This window comes from Vulpes lagopus, chromosome 12 (assembly GCF_018345385.1).
Source record: "Vulpes lagopus strain Blue_001 chromosome 12, ASM1834538v1, whole genome shotgun sequence".
In the NCBI taxonomy this organism is placed as follows: Eukaryota; Metazoa; Chordata; class Mammalia; order Carnivora; family Canidae; genus Vulpes; species Vulpes lagopus.
In genome coordinates this window covers 4,468,691-4,491,778 of record NC_054835.1, presented here as the reverse complement: position 1 = coordinate 4,491,778, position 23,088 = coordinate 4,468,691, and the positions used below count along the sequence as shown (strand labels likewise).

The window sequence follows — 23,088 nt, the reverse complement described above, 5'->3', positions numbered from 1 at the left end:
AGGGTCGACAGCACATCCAGTGACAGCCATTCTGTCCCCGGATAGCCATCCGGGGGACATACGGGGTTTTTCATTTTCAGTACAGTATTCAGTAGATTACAAGAGACATTCAATATGTTAGCATAAAACAGCTTTTGTTAGGTGATTTTGCTCAACTGTGACTGGTTCTGGGTACGTCTAAGGTAGGCTAGGCTAGGCTAGGCTATGATGCTTGGTAGGGTAGGTGCAGTAGACGCATTTTCAACCTATGATGGGTTTGTTGGGACATACACCCATAGTGAAAGGAGGAAGATCAGTATATTTTTAAGTTGTATTTTTTACCCCCCTCAACAAAGGAATACACTTCCTAAACAAACAGTTCCAACAGTACAGCTAAGTTAAAGTGAATCCAGAGTCCTGATCCCAGACTCTGCTCAGGGCTAGCCCTGGATGTGGTCTATGCACAGTTCCTGGGGACAGTCCCCAGCCTGTTGCTATGCATGTACAGATGTGTTTGCATATACGGAAGAAATATAGAATTTTGCTTTGTATGTGTCTGTCCTTTTCACAAAAATAGTATCACAGCATAACTGTTCTGCAATTTGCTTTTTTTTTTTTTCCAGTAACTATCAGAGAGTTCCCTGTTGGTAGCTATAGATGTATCTCAATATTTTTAACAGCTGAACAGAAGTAAGAGTAGAGAGACAACCAATGGCCAGCTGATAAGGAGCCCTGTCTGCCATTTTAAGTAGCCTGTGAGCCATGGTTTTTGAGCTGGAGAGAGACATGTTCATGTTTATATTTTAGGAATGGCTCCCTGGCTGTGGAGAGAAGCATGGATTAGAGGGAGTGAGGCTGGAGGCAAGACCACCAGCGAGGAGGTTCTGGTAGTCAATCAGGTGAGGGATGCTGGTGGTGGTGTTGAGGACTGTGACAGTAAGAATGGAGAAGAGGGGACAGATTGAGGGGTATTTAGATGTACGTGGCAAGTGGTTGCGGTAGTGGAAGGGGGAGGAGCAGAGGGAAGAGGCAAGGGTGAGTGTGAGATTCTGGCTTAACCATCGAGAGAACGGAGGCTGGGGGAGAAGTGTGGGGTAAGCCGGTGGGGTCCCTTGGCTATGTTGGGTTTGAGGGGCTTGTGAGACATCCCAGAGGAGACAGATACTAGTTAACATGGTTGGGACATTTTTAGCAAAATGCACAATTAGTTGGTAAGGACCACCCGGATGGAAATACAGAAGTGAGGTGGCCTGGGAGGATTTGGGGCTTCCAGCCTGCTAGTGATGGAGGCATGAGAGAAGGTGAGCAGCTCTGGGAAGAACACGTGATGAGAAGAGAGCAGGCCCAGGACAGGGTGGTGAGGAATGTTAACATCTGATGCTCGTGCTGAGGAAGAGAAGTCAGCCAAACGACGGGAAGAAGATTCAAGCATGCTCTGTGATGCTGGATCAATACTGGAGGTGTTGGTATAAGCTTGGTTTTAACAAGCAGATATAGATACATGAACACACAGGTATGTATGTGTTCACACACACACACACTTATATGCATGTGTACACCCACATATACAAATGGTCATAGATTTCTATCTATCTGCTGATGGCCCAGAAGCCATGAGCACACCTAGTGTCCAAATTTGTGGGTTCTAGTATTCTCCTCTGAAAGAAACAAGGGCTTTTTACAGAAATGGCTGATGGGGGGGGGCAGGCAGGGAAGGAACAAGCCTGGGACATGTTGTTGCACCATAAAGTAAGACATCCTCAAAGAATCCTCAAAGAATACTGGGAACTCAGCAGAAGTACCCAGGAGCCAACTCGAAGGGGCACCCACTAGCTAATATGGAACAAATTGAGTGTCCAAATAAATAATGACAATAATGAATTAGAATCAGCCTCCCCTCCCCTCCCAGTCCACACCAACATGCATACACCTGGGATAAGGGGAAGCTCTTCCTTAAAATAAAATGCCAATACATATTGAAGGAATGATGGACTTATAAAAATCAATGGGTAATTTGATGAGGAATGAACTATTTCCATAGTCCCGAAGCGTTTCCCACTAAAGACCTTATTAATTACAAAAAAAGAAATAGTAACTTTATGGTAAGGAAACCTGGCAAGCAGCACAGTAAGCAGGTGACCCCAGCTGGGTCATGCCAACAGCACAAACTTCCAGATAGGATGTGTGTAGGACACAGTTAACAGCTGACACAGTGACCGTGACGAGGAAGAGAGCTGGCCTTGAGGCTCATGGGCCTGTCAGCACTTGCAGCTCGGTGTCTTCATGTGAGGGTGAGGGGCTGGGCTAGACTCAGCTGGTGCTGATTGGTGACTTTCTTTTCTTAAAGATTTATTTATTTTAGAAGAAAGAGAGAGAGAGCTTAAGCAGGGGTTAGGGCAGAGCGGAAGGCAGAGAATCTCCAGCAGACTGCCTGCTGAGTGAGGAGCCCAACACAACACGGGGGTTGATCCCAGGACCACAGATTATGACCAGAGCCCAAGTCAAGAGTCAGATGCTTAACCGACTGAGCCACCCAGGAACCCCCTGATCTATGACTTTCAAAAACTGCCTGCTGCTGCCTGCTGTTCCTCCCCCAGGAGGTTCTGATTTCCTTGGTCTGAGCCATGGCCCCAGGCATCAGTAGCTTTTCAAGGCTCCCAGAGGATTCTCAGGTGTGATTAGGTTAGAGTAGCCCTGGGCTAGGTGAGGTCTAAAATCCCTCCTAGCTGGACATTTTTCTGTCTCAGAACCCTCGTATTAAGTATGTGCTGGTGGGGCACACAGGTGGCTCAGTGGTTGAGCGTCTGCCTTCGGCTCAGGGTGTGATCCCAGGTTCTGGGATCGAGTCCCACATCGGGCTTCCCTCGGGAAACCTGCTTCTCTATCTGCCTGTGTTTCTGCCTCTGTGTCTCGCATGAATAAATAAATAAAATCTTAAAAATGTACTGGTGATCTGACACCTTTGTGAAGCCCCAGAGATGCAATTTCCAAACCCATCGTAGGTAACAGCTGGTTTCTAGCTGACTTCTCTAGCCCTCCTATGGGTTCTACTCATAAAACCTTCTGAGAAGCAACAATCACAAAGGGTAATAGTAGGTTCTGGTCAGATGCCTCCCTGTCTTGGCGTCAAGGAGCAGGGAGAGAAGGGGTCCCAGGCTTCTGTATGTCTGAAGCCAGTCCTGACCCACCACCTCCTGGAGAGGGCCGCAGCGGGGTGTGTCTGGGGGAAGAGGGGCATGCCAGGGTGTGTAAACCTCCGAATGGCCCTGTGAGGTGTTGCCACAGCCACTATGAAGTGCAGAAGGGAAGGGACCTGTTGGGGCCACAATGCTGGCAAGTGACAGAGCTGGTGTAGAGAGGGAGATATTCCAGGTCCACTGCCTTCCCACTGTGTGGAGGATGAGGTGGCGATGCCTTCCTCCAAGGAATGAAAAGGTCCTCTACAGATGGCAGCAGAAAAGCCTAACTGAGAAGAGTGAGAAAGCGGATGGAAGGTGTGTGGAGAGGGAAGGTGTCTGGGAGCCACCACCTGCAGCGTTTCTGGGCACTCTCCCAGGAACATGCTCATGGCCAGGACAAATACACCCGCTTCAGAGGTCTCGGCAATTCATTTTCTTATTTCCTTTTCTTCCTTCCTTCCTTTCTTTCATTCAAGATTTTATTTGAGACAGAGAGAGAACAAGTAAGGGGAGGGGCAGAGGGAAAAGCATACTCCCCCCTGAGCAGGGAGCCCAATGCAGGGTTCAATCCCAGGACCCTGGGATCACGACCTGAGCTGAAGGCAGACACTTCATTGACTGAGCCACCCAGACACCCGGCAGTTCATTTTCAAATGTCATAATTCCATAACCAGCAAATAAGCTTCTGTCTAACTGCTCAAGTACTTTATCAATAGGATGGTAGCCTTGAGTATCACCCAAACGGGAACAGCAGAACCTCATTATACATTTTATTTAAGATTTGAAGACAGACTGCTTACCAGCTAAAGAAAAATGGTACAAAAAAAAAAAAAAAAGAAAAATGGTACAAAACATAACAGCACAGAGTTCTTCTGACCTTGACCAGTGGGATCAAATTCCCCAGGACCCCCAGGGTGGCTCAGCGGTTTAGCACTGCCTTCAGCCCAGGGCGTGATCCTGGAGACCCAGGATCAAGTCCCACATCAGGCTCCCTGCATGGAGCCTGCTTCTCCCTCTGCCTCTCTCTCTCTCTCTCTCTCCGTCTCTCATGAATGAATAAATAAAATCTTTAAAAAAAAAAAAAATTCCCCAGGACCTGGACCTGGTCATCCCCCCAGTGCATAAGAGAAGCTTAGACAAGAGTCTTGGAGCTAAGGAGGGGGGGCGGCCACAAGAGGCTGCCTGAGCCGGCCCCAGGCTTCAGCCTCTCTGTGCTGCCAAGCGGTTCCAAGAGACCAGGTACAGTGATAGGCAGGTAAAAACCAAATAAAACGGGACCTCCAAGAGAAGTCTGACAGCAATCTAAACCCAACTTATGTTTGTGTAAGACTGCATTGCTCGTGTGCATTCAAACGAGGTCATAACTTAACAATTCAACTTAATTTGAAGAGGAAAAAAAGGCATTTTTATGTCTTGTATTTTTCTTGATTTTACAGAAAGCTGAAATACTGAACTTCCTGGTTCAAAGCCAAAGGCCTAGCCATTGTTCCCCTCATGAAGCTGGACCTGTAAGATCCACCTAAGATCTGGTTGAGGTGGGCAGGTGCTGCCGATCCCCATGGCTGGGCATAGAATGCCTCAGGCCTGGAGTTGGGGCAGGGCAGAGGAGCACACACACTGGACAGCAGGGCGTTTCCAAACTGCATTGTTTTCAAGAAACTCTGCTCTGGGAAATAGCTTCTCTCACAAGCAGCCTATCACCTTGTGAGAGTGGACACAGCTCCAGTGGACAAGCTCTCTGGACCACAGTGATGCGAAGAGAAAGTTCCGAGACAGAACTGATGCCTGAATGGACACCCACCTTGATTTGGAAATCCTGGAGAGCACGTGGTCTCACTTGCTGAGTCTGTGAAGCACAATGTCATAAATTACCCAGATCTCAGATTTAATATTAACCTTTAAAGGGCATGTCACAAAAATGTATTCTCTAAATATTGGTTGTTAGTTCACTTTGTAAGACTGTCGTGGAGAAGAGGTGTGAGGCTGCCACCCTTCTCTGACTGCACCTGTCACGGGCACCTCCTGCCACCTGACAGTAATTCCAACTGAACTCAGCAGCCCCACGAACGAACAATTCAGCCATCCACGCGAACCACAGCCCAACGAGCTCAGCCTCAAGATTTAATAATAGAGCCTGCGAATATTACTCTAATTTCTAGAGCTGATGAACTTTCAGAGGCAACGCGAGTTCAAATAACAAGCACACACATGACAAAGAACTTGAATCCGAGGTTCTTTGAACTATCCGGTCTAATAAGCACTTGTTCCTTCCTGACAATGGGCATGTACAAGAGGAATCTAAATAATAATTGCTGTAATTATCGTGAAAAATATGCAGAGATTAACGGTGATTATGAAAATCTGTATAATTGTTCTCTGAAATTGTCGCCTGATCAAGTGGTATCTTGAGATGGCCGCTGCCAGAGAACTTTCAACACCGAACAACATGTGGGCACAGAAATGTGACATTTTGGCTTTCTCCCTGTAAAATATTACCCTGTGTTTACGAAGTTGGTTTTCATCATTTCCAAGACCCTGGCCTGCATTTTAACTCTTCGTACCAGGGCTCTGCAGAGGTTCCTAAGACACCCTTAATGGGATGCGTATGTCATTGTGGTTCAAAGCCCCACGTTCAACTTGTTATTTATTCAAATAATTAATTACTCTTGTATCCATCGAGCAGTTTGTCATGACACATTAATGACTTGATAGACTTCTATGAACTGGTGAACACAGAACAGCAGAGCGTTTTTATCGCCATTTAATTTTAAAACGATCCTGTGTGAAATTATCTAGTCGTGAGTGATGGGAGCATAAAGAACAGACTCAGCAAAGCCCCTTTTGGATCATTGCTTTATTAATGGTAACGTCAGGGAAATGAAAAATGCTAACATTGTCATATTCCGCTGCTGGGCGGAGACGGATGGCTGGGGGACCGGGCGGGGGCTCCCAGCGCTCACTGCCAAGAGCACGAAGCCCCTCCAGGCGCCGGGCCGGCGGGACCCAGCCTCATGCACCCACAGGCTCCGCGAAACCACCTCCGTGCCCGGCTTCCTTTCCAGTTTATGGCTCTCAACATCTATTACTTTGTGTGTGTGGTCTTTTTTTTTTCCTTCACTTGAATTTTCCACTAGTGATATAAAGCACTCTCACGAAAACATTTCACTTTATTGCTTTGAACATTAAACGTTATTAATCCAATAGAAAAACGTTAAAGATATTGCTGTCACCTTTAAATGTGAAATGATATTAGGCGCTAAAAAAACGCTGGGTTGGTAGAAAAGATGTTCCCTTAGTTTTCCTTTCAAGTCTTGAGATAACCGTTTTGGGTTGATGATAAAATAATATTTCTACATGGCTCACAGCACAACATCTGCTTCAAAGACACTTCCTTTTCAGCTATTCTTTTTTTTTTTATAGCGAAAATTGTTTCTCAATTGTTTTAATTACAAACTTGGGAATCTATGCAAACTACTTCCCAGCAGTGTGATTCAAAGACAATAGACAGCAATCCCTGAAGGGCCACGGAGCCAGCCAGCGGGCAGAGGGGGCTCTCTGCCGGCCACGTGCTCGCTCCGCTGGGTACACAACAGAAGAGGCGGCAACACATTGTTCCCGCCCTTTGCTGAGAGAGAAGAAAGGGTGGATGGATCTCTCTTCCCTCACAAGCTTCCTGCTTCTGTTTCTGATCCCAAAGAATAGCTCTGCCACCCACCTGGATGTCTAATCCTGGGGCCTGGGACAACAGGGGCTTGTTTCCATCCCTTGCACCTGCCATCAGTCCTTTAAATCCCGAAGAGGGTGGTGATGGTGGCGGTGGCAGCTCACAGTTAATTAAACTCCTACTCTGTGCCAAGCCCTGGTCTAGGTGCTTTCTGTCTACTGACAGATTTCTCAGGACAATGCTGGGTTACGTATTGTTATTCATTATTGTCATCAAACCCCCCACCTCTCAATTTCACAGAGAACATTCAGGCTAAGAGCAGTTAAGCAACCTGCCCAGGAGCTCACGGCCAGCAAGATGCAGAGGTGGATCTGAACCCAGGGAGCTGCCCCTTCCCCACAACACTACCGAGCCTCTTAATTCTCTCTGTAGCATTCTCTCCACAGCTCTGCACTTGTGGGATGCCCACCCCTATGGCTCTGACATCAGCTGCTCCATAACTCTATTCTCCTACAGAAGGGGATTTGGAAAGGAATGGGGCAAAGCAGCTGCTTCCACAGTAGATAGAAGTACAAAAATAGTTTGGGGCATAAGACCGGCACATCTATCTATCTGGTGTGAGCTGAGATGGGGTGTCAGAATTCTGAGGATAAACAAATCAAAGGATCTGAGAAGGTCCAAGCCAGCAATTTAGTTTCATGGAAATGCTTAGTTTAGTTCAGTTCTGTGGAATGCTTTCCTTTTCCAGGTGGAGATACTTGGGTCTGGGTGCTCATGACTTCCACACAGACATGTCCAACAAGGCAGCAGCAAAGTGGGAACTCAAGCCCTGGTTGCCTGAGACTCCAGGCTGCCTCCACCCAGGACCTGCCATCTTATGCAGTAAGCACTGGTCCCCGCATGGGAGCACAGCCTCATTTTGCCCCATCAGCAGAGTCCGAGCAGAGCAAGCAAATGTAGCTAGGTGGGGATCTGCAAGTTCAGAGACTAGGGGTCACAGATTCATGTGGGAGACTGCTAAGGGGCCTCTCAAAGAGACAGAAATCTTCCAGAGCAGCTGAGACAGGTATAGGAGACAACAGATGCCACAGGCAGGAAGAACAGTGGTTTTAAGTAGGAGCCCCAAATGTAAAGTCCAGGCAGATAACCCAAACTGCAGGAGACACTGCTTCTCAGCCAGAGAAACTCCACTGTGAAGCCAGCCCATGGAAAAGAAGCTCTGACCATAGGAAGCCTCTGTCTGGAGAGCAGTCACATCCCTAGAGATGACAAGTGGCATCTCTGTGGGAGAGGTGCTAGTCCAGACAAGTGAGGGAGATAAGGCAGGCGCTGGTAAGCTTGGCTTCTGTTAGTACTTTAGAGATGGGTGTCTTCAAAGCTGGTGCCCCCACTCTAGAGACACATCCTTTCTCTCCAAACCACAGGTCCTTAAACTTCCAAGTGTGTCAGAATGGTCTGGGATGCTCATTAAAAATGCAAGTCCCGGGCAGCCCCGGTGGCGCAGCGGTTTAGCGCCGCCTGCAGCCCAGGGAGTGATCCTGGAGACCCAGGATGGAGTCCCACGTCAGGCTCCCAGCATGAAAGCCTGCTTCTGTCTCTGCCTCTCTCTCTCTCCTCCCTATACATTCTCATGAATAAATTTAAAAAAATCTTTTAAAAAAATGCAAATCCCTAGCTTCAAACCTCCAGACTTTGACTCAGGAACTCTGGGACACCATGAGAAGCTCAACTCTGTGCCTGGAGCCAGAGGGTGCTTCAGTGAGGTCTTGTGGGCACAGTTCTGTGAAGCTTTTATCCACACACACGACTCTTTGTTGCCTGTAAGGATCAACTGTGGCATGGGCAGGCAGTACCGTAGTACCGGTCACAGCTGTCACTTGGTGAAAGGCTTGGACTTAGTGCTAGACACTGTGCTAGACCACATCACAACCCAGAGAGGCAAATGGGGTCACTGTCTCGTGGCCATGAGAGGCAAGGGAGTCATGCTTCCAGGTCAAAGGGAGGCCAGCAGTGTTCCACTTAGAAGGCCAGGTTCTTATACACTCCAAGGTAATTTAAGACAAGATATCAAGAAGTAGCAGGGCCAAAGCACAACCAGGTACTCCACTAAGTAATTATTTATCACTTGTTAGGAGACCTGACCACGGGTTTCTCTTTGTTTATATATTTTGATATTTTGCAGACTGAACCTCTAAAACTCATAAGATGTTAGGAACCCAGGGAGGTCCTTGGTCTGTCTCTGCATCTGCAGTGAATTTCCTGAGCACTCAGGGTTTCTATGGCTTTTACCTTCAATTGTAGGAAAAAAAAGGTAACATTCAGATAGCTTGAGACTGTCTTTTCTGGAATCCAGACAGAAGGCTTTCTTTTTCCCTCTCTCTCTATACCTAACTCAAATTGAGCTCTTCATATTTTGAAGCTAAGGAACATATTTCTAATGTGGGCTTGATTCTTGAGTTTCCTTCTTAAACCTTTCTGGGCGTCCCCGAGTAATGACTTCCAGCCACTTGAAAATCTGCCCTGAATTTTTCAAAGGGACCCTTTGGTCAGAACAAAGTATGAGAAGATACATTTCAGTGGAACCTAACAGCTTCTTAAAAAGACACACGTCAGTAATTTCTCCACTATGACAGTTTAGGAGCTGCAGCCCTGGGGAGGAGGAACTATAGGCAGGAATTGGGGATGCCTAACAGGAAAGCAGGGGCCTGTCCTTAAAAATACTTTCTGTAAAGCCCCAGGAAAGCGGAAATGTTACGTGAATTTAAAAACCAAAAACCAGGAGGGGAAACAGAAACCATGAGGGTTGGCAAAGCTAGGGGTCTGCATGGAGTGAGGGCCTCAGCCCAGGGGAGGAGTAGCCAAGAGAAGAGGGAATTCAGACTCTCAGAGTTGTAAGACTTACCCGGTGACCACATTCAGCGCCTTTTGACTTCCTTTTGGGATTGACTGCACACCCATTAACTCCTTTTATCCTAGTTTCTACCCTCTGCCAGTGAGGGCACTGTTCCAGTGTCACCATGACGACACCAGAGCTCAGAGAGGTATATGGGCTTGCTCAATGTGGCTCAGTGGGCCCGTAATGGAACTGGGTGTTGGATATGGGCCTCCTGACTGCAGTGTAATCATTTATTGGGTCAGTGGAAAAACCACTTGGGCAGAGGTCTGGAAAGGACCCCAGATCCCAAAGTCAAAGGCTGCCTCTCCATGAGAGAATATTCAAGGCTGCTGGTCTGGGGGCTCTGGGGGCTTCAGAGGGCAAGGGGGTATTAATAGTTTGCTCAGTCTTTATTAAGAACAAGTTTGCAAGTGGTCTTCAACAGACACCCCCTGAAACCACACCTCTTTTTTGGCTTTTTATTGTTTTGGTTTTGGTGGAGAGGGGGCCCCAATCGGTGGTACTCTCGGCTCCATTCCGTCCAGGCTGTTGGACAAACACCAGACTGTGACTTCATTTTCACCTGAGGTTGAGAAAACATGAGGTGGCTTTCAATGCTGCGCCTGTAAAATCCCACGTGGCTGGGAGTAGGGGTGCTGCTCCAGCACGCCTTTTTCCCATCTGTAGGATGAGATGCGACACTCCTGTAATCTCCATGAAGTCCCCACCACCCAGGGCTACCTAAGGTTGGATAAAATATGGAGAAGGCAAAGTATGGGGAGCCATGTCCTTACTCCTGAAGTGGGCTCTCCCTGCTGGTACCTGAGGACACATTTGTAGTGTCTACTGTTGGTGGAAATCCTGAAGGTCACGACATGTAATAATTTGTCATTTTGCTAAAGCAAAAACTGCAATTCCACGTGTGGGGAGTCTGGCCAGTAAGTCAGCCCAACACATGCCTGGCACCTGAATTCAGCCCAACTGGGCTACCCACCACTTCTCTCCTGCAAAAGCATTAACTTTCTTGAAACGACTATTTCTTATTTTGTAAGACTGATATCACCAAGGAAGAAGGGGAGATTGAGAGAGGTAGAAGAAAATGAAGGGGTGTGAGCAGCGTGTGGACTGCTGACTGCAAGCCGTGCGCTGGCAGTATGGAAGGAGGGGCGGGGACCCGGGATGGTCTGGCTTCTGGACCTGGTGGCTGGACGGCACTGGCCATCCGTGTTGGTGAACCTGGCCTCCGCTAGAAGCAACAGCCTTCTCAGATGGAGGCAAGGCGGCCCCAACAGAGGGCCTGATCTCCTTCCTCCCTAGTTCTGAAGCTGTCTTCACTTTCAGCCAGGTTCTTGCCAACGTTCTGAACATCCTGAGGTGGGGCGGGGGGTAGCACAGGCAGGGGTAAAAATGGGAACCTCAGCCAAGCACACTTTATAGCCTGATTAGAAAAAACTTGGGTCTTGGCTCAAATCTTTTTGACATAAACAGAACTCCCAGTTAAAAATTATTAACAGTGATGTAATATATGGAAGAATTTATTTTAGTGACAAAATTTATTTAAATAACTTTATAAGTGACATCAGTTTTTATTTATAGAATCATTAGTTCTAAAGGTTCACCCAAATGGTTCACTTTTATGTTCCTACATTTTGTGCAGGGAATTATGCGCTAAAGAGCTGTTTCTAAATTTCGGCACTTGGGAACATCTTGGGGAATCATCCTGTGAAAACATTTATGGTCTAATTATTGTGTTAGGAAGAGACATTCAAGATGACCTATCAAAGTTTATTGTTCTAGAATCACCCATGACAGCAAAACCATAACAGAATGCATTAGAGTCTCAAAAATGCTCTATACCCCAATTATTCAGTGGGGTCTTCTTGGGGCTAAACACATGCAGCCGTTAAAAACCGACCATGGCCACACTGCCAGCCTTTGCAAGGTTATCCTTGCTTGCAGCTGGGAAATTCCTTTGGTTCTGACCAGGACCGCGGTCTCATCAGCCCAGCCTGAGGCCACGGGTGCTCCCAGTTGCACAGACTGTGGTTTGCAGGAGTGGCTGAAGAGCTGTGAACAGTGCCCCACCAGGGAAGGTTTTCCTCCAGAAGAACAGAAAGGCCAATTTGGCGCCCCGCCCCCACTGACCAAGACTGGGAAGGCGATGAAGAGGCTGGAGCTGTGCGCCCTTGCGTGGCCTTGAAGTAAGCTGGGAGAATATTTAGGAGGACAAACTAGAGGCAGCTGCAGAGCTTTTGTGGTTAAGGGGATCAAGGGGGCAGAGCAAACACATTTTAACAGCCAGACTCCTCCCTTTACACATGTGTAAAACCTTTGGAATTTCACTGGAAAACTTTATTTCAGAGGTAACTTTGAAGTTTGGAAATAAAAGCAGAGAGGCTATTTTTCAGTCCAGAAAGAATGGTTTCAAACTGAAGGGCCCAAAGGAAGGTGCTAATGGGTGTAAGTCATACTGACTCCAGGGGATGTGCTCTGTGCGTTTGTTTGTCTCTGGAAGCTTTTCCTCTGTTACTGTGTTTCTTTCTCAGATTGGTTTGTTCTCTCTCTCTCTCTCTCTCTCTCTCTTTCCTATCAGGGCCTGGTGATCCTGCACCCCAGGCCTGGATGGTACCCGGGTTGATAATGATGATCCAGAGAGAAGCAGAGGCTGTGTGCGTGTGTGCGCGTGTGTAGAAAGAAACTACATGAGCTTTATAGCTGAGCAGACACCAAACCCGTGTGCCTAACTACCTCCTCCATGAGGCACACACAGGGCTAGCGCTGTTGGAAATAGGGTTCCTCCACAGCCCATGAGCAGAGAGGAAACGGTCACTGAAATGTCCAACCTTAGAGTTAAAAATAAAACTCCTAATTTGAGAGCATCACATGGACAAATGGTGACTCTGCCGTTCTACCTCTGAGCCCTTGGATCCCTGTCCTGCCCCACCAGGACCCTGGCCCACCCCCCCTTCAGCTGGCTTCCCTCATTCACCAGGGACCAGCCGCCTCATGGGCAGGGATGCCGAGCGCCAGCTGTTCAGGGAGAGCTCACAGGGAGGTGGCATCCTTGTGGGGTTTGTGTACATGACACCAACACCAGCAAAATAAGATGCTCAATAAAAACTTCTTGCATCGAAGAAACAGGGGTCTTATTTTTCATTGTTATGAATCTCACAGCTGATAAGAAAAGACACACTAGAAGTGCCTTAATCAGACTTTCCTATAATCCCTACTTAACAAAGACTGACCTGAAGCTCAAAGGCAGTGAAGGGGCTTGTCTTAAGGGCAGAGCTGCTACTTGGGTCCCAGGGCTTTAAAATGAAACTATCTGCTGCTAGAGTTGCCATCCCACACCCCATCACAGGCCACTTGTCCCAGAGAAAGAACTGGAAGTTGCTGAGCATTCCACAGCTCTTTTATATTCCGTGTCGGTTAGCAATTATCCCTGAACATCCCCTCCTTTCCTCCCTTCTAAGAGATTCCAATTATTCTTCCAATCATTTCAGCCAACACACTTACCCCAACCCAAATCACACTCCCAAACAACACACATCTGAAAGCAAAGGCACTGGCAAACGGGCTCGGACAACTCTTTCCTTCCTCTGCCGGGTGGGGCACTTTCTACCTCTTAACCCAGCACAGAGAGGAGGCTGGCTGAACAGCCGCCAGGTTATTCCCAGCAATATTCAGAACAGAATCAGTATCCAGTACCAAAAAGCTGGAGGCCCCCAAGTCACCAAACAGATCTGCCTCACTGGGGAATACCATTCCCTGGCTCCCCTACCAACTCCGAGGACAAGTAGGCCTACATGCACCTAACAGCTGAGTGCTGGCTTTGTAGAGTGCCCTAGGCTAATGGCAAGGGCCTGTCTTCTGTGCCTTTTTATTTTATTTTTTTTATTTTTATTTTTTTAATTTTTTATTTATTTATGATAGTCACAGAGAGAGAGAGAGAGGCAGAGACACAGGCGGAGGGAGAAGCAGGCTCCATGCACCGGGAGCCTGATGTGGGATTCGATCCCGGGTCTCCAGGATCGCGCCCCGGGCCAAAGGCAGGCGCCAAACCGCTGCGCCACCCAGGGATCCCCTCTTCTGTGCCTTTATGGCTCAAAATAAAGCAGAGTGACTGGCAGGAGGCAGGCCTCAGGGTTTAATAAATGGCTGGCTGAAGGGCCTACATCCCACTCTGGGAACCATGCTTGGTCTGTTTTTTACACTGCAAATTCTGCTTGGAAGTCTTGCACGCACGGCCAAATGGGTGTGCGTGCATTTGCACGTGTGTATGCACGCCTACAGGCGGGTGCACCCACAAAACAAAGATCCTCCTGGGCGCTTGGGAATGACTTTCCTTTTTTTTTTTTTATTTTATTTATGATAGTCACAGAGAGAGAGAGAGAGAGAGGCAGAGACATAGGCAGAGGGAGAAGCAGGCTCCATGCACCGGGAGCCCGATGTGGGACTCGATCCCGGGTCTCCAGGATCGTGCCCTGGGCCAAAGGCAGGCGCCAAACCACTGCACCACCCAGGGATCCCTGACTTTCCTTTTTTAACCTGCCTGAGCAAAAGAAGGCACCTCTGCTGCTGACACCTCAAAAGTCTGAACGAGGCTTGGGCTGGTGGACCCCTTGCTTCCCACACATACAGGGGCTGCTGGGAAAGGAGTTTCCCAACAACGAGTGAAGGGGGCTGAGGAATGAAACACTGTGACTTTCATAACCACCCAGCTCTTGACATTCCAGGTATCCTCAACCAGCCCACAAGGAATTTACACGGACTCTGCCAACAGTGCAGGATCAGTCGCACGAATTGCCTAATCTGTTTTTTATTCTGCCTGGCTTGTCATTGCTTACCTGTGCCCCGAGGCTGTGAGTTCTGGGGCATCTTTAAAGCTAAATCGTTAAGATAAATAAATGCTTTCCAAGGATATGTGTCCTGGGCACCCAGGCCAGGCCCTCCAGCATTCTCTCTTCCTACCTCTGGAAGGCAGGGGACGAGGGCAGTTCCACCCCTGAGTTCCCTTGTGCCCCCTCCCCCTCCTTCTGCTCCCTCATTTGAACTCCTGCTGCTTGCAGGGCTTGACCACATCCGCTCCTCTCTGAGCCGTGGTCTGGTCTCCTCTGAGCATAGGGGTCCACTGGGTGCAGCTCTCAGGACCTTCCCCTCAACAAGTGATCACAGCCTGTCCTGACCACTCCTCCACCTACAAGGTGCCCCAAAGGGCAGACCCCCTTCAACCATTCCCCTCTCCCTGCTTCCCCAGCTCACTCTGAGGATGAGCACCTGCTGTGGACCAGGTGTCTTGCAAGTTCTATCTCACAGAATCTTCGCTGTGTTCTTGGAGAAAGCTTTTCACGCCTGTATTTCTGCTTCTACAGGAGAGGAAAGAGAGTGTGGCAGTTGAGAGGAGGGCTAACCTGTGTAAGTGGTAAGTGAACTAAGTTGTCTGTGCCTTTGTTTCTGGAGCTGTGCACTCGGATTAAGGAAGCCTCCACCTCTTAAGGTTGTCAGGGCAGAAGAGACAGTTTGGGGAAAGCACTCAGAACAGGGACTGATGCTATAAATGCTAGGTAAGTGCTATTATCATCATTCACTTTCCAAATGTGAGCAATGTCCATTCTGGAAACACTCCATCACTGGGCCCTCCACCCCAACCCTACAAAAATCCGTTTCCTGTAAATAATCCTCATATGGGAGAGGAAGCAGGGCAGGTGCCCCTGAATCCACGAGGCTGCCGTGACATGACAAATAAGCTGCAGGCTGACAGTGTCTCCAAGACATATTGGAGTTTACTTTGTCATTTGGGCTTGCCATCTGTGCCACCCCAGAGGGGGCTGGCTTCCCAGGCTGCTCTGGGAGCAAGTGGGAGAGTCCACCAGTCCCTGGACAGATCTGCAAGCTCAGCTGGCCATCCGTTAGGCTGCCTAATGAGAGAAAATGGAATTTGCCCACTGCCTTCCTAGGAGCCAGGCCTTCCTTCCCAGGGCAGGCCCGGGTCTGTGCCCTGCACAGCGTAGGTAACCAGCAGTGCTCAGCACCTAATGAGGCTTCCCGCCTGTGCTGCTTTGCAGCTGCTGCTGCTGCTCCGGCCTGGCCCAGGCTGCTGGCCAGAGGGGAGACCAGAGAGTGATATGAACTTGACTGCAGAGCCTGCAGTCAACTCTGACGCTTGTATCAGGAGGCTGGGGTTGTGAAGACTGATGAGGCCAAGCACCTCCCTCATGGAGGAGACCATCTAGGAAATAAGGAAACGTAAAGCTGAGAGCAGGGCGTGAAAGGCTAGGATGGGATTCTGTGGAAGCCAGAGTGCAGGCACTGTTGAGATTTACCTGCGTGATCTTGGGAAATCCACTCACCTCTCTAACCTCCTTTATAAAAATGGGGATAACAGGAACACCACCTGCTTCCCAGGGTGGTTATACATATTAGGTAAGTTCACACACGAAGGCGATTTAGCTCAACAGAGACCTTTATGCCCGAAACCAGACAGACACACCTATCACTTGCTCTTTCAAGGCAAGGCTGGTCAGGAGAGGACAGAAGCCAGTCCTCCTCACTGCAGGGAATGAGTCCAGCAGCCCCTAGGATGTAGGGCCTCCTGGGCCTTGGCCAGCCCTTCCAGGTTCAGAAATACTCCTCAGTCTCTGGGCAGGAAAGGTAGGAAGTGGCTAAATTTGCCCAAATTATAGGCTGTCCTTACTTTTAACCATGAAGAATGACTTTCTGTCTTCCTCTGGAAATGAGCCTTAGCAAGAGGGGCTGTGGGTATATTCACTCTCATCTGAAACCATGCTAATGACAGGAAACCAGGGAGGCTGTGCTATCAGGCAGACAGCCCAAGAGAAAAGGGCCTGCAGACCTCTGTGGCCCAGGATCACCCTGTGGATGCTGGTACCGTATGTGCCCATGGCCAACGGGCCTTCTCCAGTGACCCACCTCAACACACTGAAGGGCAACATGATTTCTAAAATTTGTACCACATGCTTTTGGTGGCAGGTCACAGCAAACTGGTGTGCAAGGGGCCTCATGCTTTCTGAGCCCCCAACCATTGTCCCCAGGCTCCCTGCTGGCACTGTGCACATAATCAACCACACTTGGCCCTGTGCTGGCACACAGGAGGTGCTCAGTAATGGCCGACTGAATGTGCTGTTGAACCTCACAGCCCCATGTGTGGGAGGAGTGGGGAGCCCTGCCACGGACGGAAGGATGGCAAGCCTGGGTGAGAGCAGCTGCAAGTGCCAGGAATGGTGTCTGGCCTGGAAGGCAGGTGCTTCCAATACCCCTGCTGCTTCTTCTATACTATGCCGTCCAGTGTTCTGTGTCTGTCCCTGGAGAATCACCAGGGAACATGGGAAAGCTTTACAATAGGACTTCTAGTGATCAAAATGTTGGAGTAAGGTTGTTGAATTTTTTGTTTTTAATGAATTACTTGGTGTTTCATGATGAACTCTTAAAAACAGAGTAGTCTAGTAGCAGCGATTGATCCCTTTACAACAAAGTGACTAGGTGGCAGAGAAAGACTGAGCAGGCCTAGACTTGGTACCATATGCTGGGCTGGGGGAACTCTGAAAGCAGAGCTTCTGCCCACAAGGGGTGGATGTGGGTGGCTGGCTGCATACGAGGGCACTTGAGAGGTATGTGTTCATCTTGGGTACGAGGGCGGGCTGGAGCCACTTGTGGAAGGCACAGAGGAGTACAGGCATCACCAGGGATGACTTCCAGGAAGAGCAGGACTACAGTGTAGGCTGGAGGCTGGGGAGGATGTGGGCGGGGAACAGGAAGACCTTCTGCAATGCAAGGAAAACCAAGCAAAGGCCTATGTGGGCAGCACCCTAGGAGGAACCTCAGGTGGCCAGAGTAGATGGAGGAGTGAGAGAGCTCACAGCCATGCTATGAGGCCCCTGCAAAGCACCTGATAGCCAAATGGGACAAGAGCCTTCTAGAGCATAAGGCCCCAAACACAAATGGAACAAAAAGGGGCAGATATTATTTTGATGGAAGGTAAAATACACAGTCACAAACCTTCATGGTCTGAATAACACTACATTGAAACATACAAAATAAAACGCTCAAAAATGATTAGGACATCAGAAGAAATTATAAAACAGTAAAAGCTAGCATTCTTTGGCCAAGTAGGGGATGGAGATATGGATGTGGATATATCCATCCATCCTACCTGATCAAAGAACTGTTGCGTGTGTATCTCAAACACAGTGCCTTATAGAAAGAAGACGTATTTCCAAGTGTCAATTGAATACTTACTGAAACCGGTAATACATTAGATGACAAGCTCCACTGATTTGAAAAAATAAAACATTACAGAGATCATGTTCTCTGACCAGTGTGCAAGAAAGTTAGAAACAAATTAAAATCTCACTCAGAAAAAGTACCTGAGTCAGAGAGGAAATCAAAAGTAAAATTATTGTGTATTTATAAACATGATGACTATATATCAGACTATATATCAGATTTCACCAAAGTGACACATAGACATACTTCTATAGCTTTGAATACTTTTGTTAAAAATCATAAACAAATCAGAGGCACCTGGGTGGCTCAGTTGGTTACGCATCTGACTTTTGGTTTTGGCTCAGATAATGATCTCTGGGTTATGAGCTCAACACCAGGCTCAGCAAGGAATCTGCTTGAAATTCTTTCACTCTCCCTCCCTCACTGCTTTCTTCCAGCTTCCAGGTACTCTCTCTCTCCAATAAATAAAATCTTTAAAAAAAATAAAAAAAATAATGAATAAATGAGGTGATGATCCAACTCAAATATATATATAAAGAAGCCAAAAGAAAGTAGAAAAAGGAATAAAGATAATGAAACAGAAAGACTAATGCTTTTGTAAATAGATTAAAAACTGGTTATTTAAAAAGATAAATATAGCAAATAAATCCTTAGCAAGACAAAAGGAAAAAATTAGGAATATATATGACTGCAGGTATATTAATTTTAAAATCAAGACAAACTTTTAGGTAGAACTTTATACCACTGAAGTTTATTTTATTATTATTTTTTTACTTCATCTTTTTTAAGAGGGGGTGAGGAACAGAGGGAGAGAGGGAGAATCTTAAGCAGGCTCCATGCCCAGTGTGGGGCCCAATGTGGGTCTCATGGCCCTGAAATCATGACCTGAGCCAAAACCAAGAGTTGGACCCCTAACCAACTGAGCCACTCAGGCACCCCTACACTACTAAACTCTAAAATTTAGGTGAAAGGACAGGTTTTTCTTTCAAAGAAAATACAAATGATGAAACTAAGTCAAGAAAAAGCAGAAAGCCTGAAAAAAAATCATTGTGAAAGAAAGTGAAATAAATTGGTCCTCCTCCCGGGATGCCTGGGTGGCTCAGTGGTTGAGCCTCTGTCTTTGGCTCAGGTCGTGATCCTGGGATCCAGGATCGAGTCCATGTTGGGCTCCCCGCCAGAAGCCTGCTTCTCCCTCTGCCTGTGTCTCTGCCTCTCTGTGTCTCCGAACCTCCTTTATAAAATGGGGATAACAGGAACACCACCATCATGAATAAATAAATAAAATCTTTAAAAAAACAATGTTCCTCCTCCCAAAGTACTTGCTAGCTCCCTAGGTCCATTTAGTTTTTACAGGGAAATTTTTTTTCACCCACTCCAACACTCCAAGGAATAGAAATTATAAAATTTAAGAATATTCTCATATTTGAAATAAAAATTCTGATTCTTAGATCACTCAAAAATAATACCTTAATAAGCATTAAGCCCAATCTTGTATAAATACCAAAATCCTAACTTAAATAACAGCAGCTCAGATCTAGTACTTAAATAATAATGCACCACAGTAAAGAAGGATTTATTTTGGAAATAAAGCAATTTTCTCAATGTGAAATCATCAAAATAAAATGATTCGTACCAATAAGTCAAATGAGAAAAAATGCAATATTGTATGGATAGATTTTGAAGTGATTTTTATTTGAAATTGAAATTAGTGCCTGAATTAAAAAAAAAAACAACCCACAAACTCCCAGGAAAGTGGGAATAGAATTGTTCCTTTAACATGATCAAACTCTCTCCTACATTAACACCCTACCTCAGTGTTGACCACAAAACGCTAGAAACATTCATCCCTACTAAAGGCAGGAACCAGGTAAGAATGCAAACTACTGCTACTATCATTTGTTGCTTTGGAATTTCTGGCCAACAATATAAATAAAGCAAGAAAAAGAAATGTATAAATGTTATCAAAGAGACAAAATTGTATTTGCAGATGATAATGTCGTCTACTGAGAAAACCCAAGTAAAGCAGTTGGAAGCTACTAGAAATAACATGCATAGAAGACAGGGAACCAGTTATAAAATGAAAGAACCAAGAATACTTTAAAACATATGTATAAGCAACTCCTGGATAAAATAAAGTGAGCAAGACAACCACAACAAAAATTTGAAACCTAGGAATTCGATAAATAGAAAGTAAATGATAATATTTTACTAAATGATATAAAAGAACATTTGAATAAATGGAGAGTCATGTTACACTTCTAGGAGAAAAGATCAAGTATTTTAAAGATGACTATTCTTAAATTAATTTACAGCTTTGATATTTTCTCAAACATAATCTTAAAAGTATTTTCTTTGGAACTTAAAGTGATTTTTAAATTTCAACTGGGTAAAAATTTGAGCTAGAATTACATTTTGAAAACTACTACAAAGGGTAATAAGACAGGATACCAAAATATATACGTTTATAATTGTTAAAATGTGTTGAAATAATAAATATAATAAACTAATAGCTAAAAATATGACCCTCCCATCAGAATATGTACTCAAGTCAATAGGGACACAAGCCACAAAATATAATATATATTCGATTTATGTAAGATTGTTTTCAAATGAGTTGGTTAAAAAAAAGATTTAATAAGTTGTGCTAGGACAAAGATGATTTGGAAAAACAGACCCTTACCTCAGGTTATATATCAAAACAAATCACAGATGGATTTTAGATTAAAAAAAAAAAAAGTAACAGAAGTACTGTGAGCTAGAGAAGGCCTTCCTAAAATGTGAAGGTGCAAAACATAAAGGGGAAAAAAAGCAAAATAAAAGGAGAAACCAAAAACTGGGGGAAAAAAAGTAGTGGTGACATGAGAGCAGAAAAAGACTGCTCCATTAGGAGCTGCTACATTCAGCTTGAACAACAAAAGCCAGATGACTTTAAGAGAAAAAGCAGCAAGGGCATGAACAGGAAAGGTCCAGGGGGAACCAATGGCCACCATGCAGCACACGGAAATGTGCCCATGTGGTGAGGTACCATGACCTCTTTCAAATGGATCAGGATTTTGGAAAGTAAGGCTAACCTCTCTCACATTTGCCTAAGTGTAAATGGATTCAACCATTTTGGTGGGTAATTTGTCATTACATATGGAGAGGCCTAGAAATGCACACTTACCCTAAGTGAACAAAGATGTATCTGAAGGAAAGTATTTTAGCAGTGAGGACAACGTAAATATCCAGCCTTAGAGGACCTGTTAGATAAAGTGCACTGCATACAGGAAGAAGATTACACAACCGTTAACCTTTGCCTTGGGGAAGGTGACGGAATGGCACAGAGGAAGCCTGTGACCAGGTCTCAGAATGGAATGGAAACTCTCAGCAATAAAAAGGAACAAGCTACTAGGGTGCCTGGCTGGCTCAGTTGGTGGAACATGTGACTATTAATCTCAGCGTTGTGGGTTCGAGCCCCATGTTGGGTGTAGAGATGACTTAAAATAAATATTACAAAAAAAAGTGCAAGGTATCAAGATATGCAGCAAGGATGAATCTCAAAAACATGATGCCGAGCAACACACAAAGCTACATCATGTAAGACTCCATTTATGACACATGAAACACATGGGTGATTATCATGGACTGGGCATGGGATGGGAAATGACCAGCAACAGGAATTGGAGACCTTTTTGGAATGATGGAAAAATTCTGTATCTCACTTCTGGTGGTGGTTACATGATATTTTCATGGCAATGTGACATTTACATTTGTCAAAACTCACTGAACTATACACATTAAAGGGGTGAATTTTATTGTATGTAAATTATACCTCAATAAATCTGACAAAAAGCCAGAATGGACAATTAGGTAGAAATGTACAGTAAAATATTATTAGAAAAAAAGGTTTGAGATATATCCTAAAATATTGTCTGAATTTATAATCAGAAAAGTTTGTGTCTGTTTTTGATGAAAAATATTTATCAATGAACTGTTCTGTATAGCAACAAACTTTTAAGGTTCTTATAGGAACTGCTGAGTCCCATAAGCCCTGAGGCAAAATTTTCTAGAACACCTCTGTTTCACCCCTGCAAAATGCCTGGCTCTCAACAGGTGCTCAGAAGGAGTGGTGGGAGGGCAGAGCAGCAAGAACCACCACCTAGTCCAATAGCTTCATTTTACAACTGGGAAAACTGAATCCAGAGAAAAGGAATGACTTTCTCAAGTTTGGAAGAGGTCAAAATGAGCCCTAAACCCCAGGGAACAGCACTATTTCCACCAGACTGGAACACCTGTGAAAATCCTGGTGCTAATACCTAACTATGCCAGGAGAATCAAGCTCCTGATGAGTTGAAATAAGCTACAGAAACTAAAGGAACGGATCCCTGGGTGGCGCAGCGGTTTGGCGCCTGCCTTTGGCCCAGGGCGCGATCCTGGAGACCTGGGATCGAATTCCACATTGGGCTCCTGGTGCTTGGAGCCTGCTTCTCCCTCTGCCTGTGTCTCTGCCTCTCTCTCTCTCTCTCTGTGACTATCATAAATAAAAAAAATTTTAAAAAAAAAGGAACTATAGGCCAATGTTTTCTGAACTTTAGGAAACATCTCACATCCCAGCGTCACTCATTTTTTTTCCAGTATAATGATTGACTTTATATTTTTCTGTATATCTGAAAACCTACTTTAAAATTTTAAAAAATATTTTACTTTTATTTTGTATTATTTTTAATTTTTTTTCTGAAACTCTTTTTTGTTGAAGTTGAAGCTCACTTTTTAAAAATTGCAGTATAAGTGACATACAGTATTTTATTAGTGTCAGGTGTATGTCATAGTGATTTGAAATTTTTATACATTATAGAAATGATCCCCATACGTCTAGTTACCATCTGTCACCATAGAAGTTTTTATAATATTAGGAACTATATTCCCTATGCTGTACATTACATCCACATGACTTATTTTATAACTGCAAGTTTCTACCTCTTAATCCCATCTATTTCACTTACCAACTCCCACCCAACCACCATTCCCTCGGTAACCAGAAGTTTGCCTCCTGTATTTACGAGTCTTTTTCTGGTTTGACCTTTTTTTGTTTTGTTTTTTTAATTCCACGTATAAGTGAAATCATGATACTTGTCTCTCTCTGTTTGACTTATTTCACTTAACACAAT

The 23,088-nt window shown here is 45.7% G+C and overlaps 1 protein-coding gene across 6 annotated transcripts in view; it reads right to left on the bottom strand.

Moving 5' to 3' along the window:
• The window catches only part of MVB12B (multivesicular body subunit 12B), a 187,260-nt gene that overhangs the window by 32,096 nt on the left and 132,076 nt on the right, over window positions 1-23,088 (bottom strand). The window contains exon 8 of one of the 6 annotated variants that reach the window (XM_041724479.1): window positions 8,590-10,280. The exons of the other annotated variants lie outside the window; for them this stretch is intronic. Coding sequence (XP_041580413.1) covers window positions 10,177-10,280 — 104 coding nt within the window. The 3' untranslated portion in view covers window positions 8,590-10,176. Of the gene's footprint in view, window positions 1-8,589; window positions 10,281-23,088 lie in introns of those variants that run through there. 6 annotated transcript variants of the gene reach the window in all.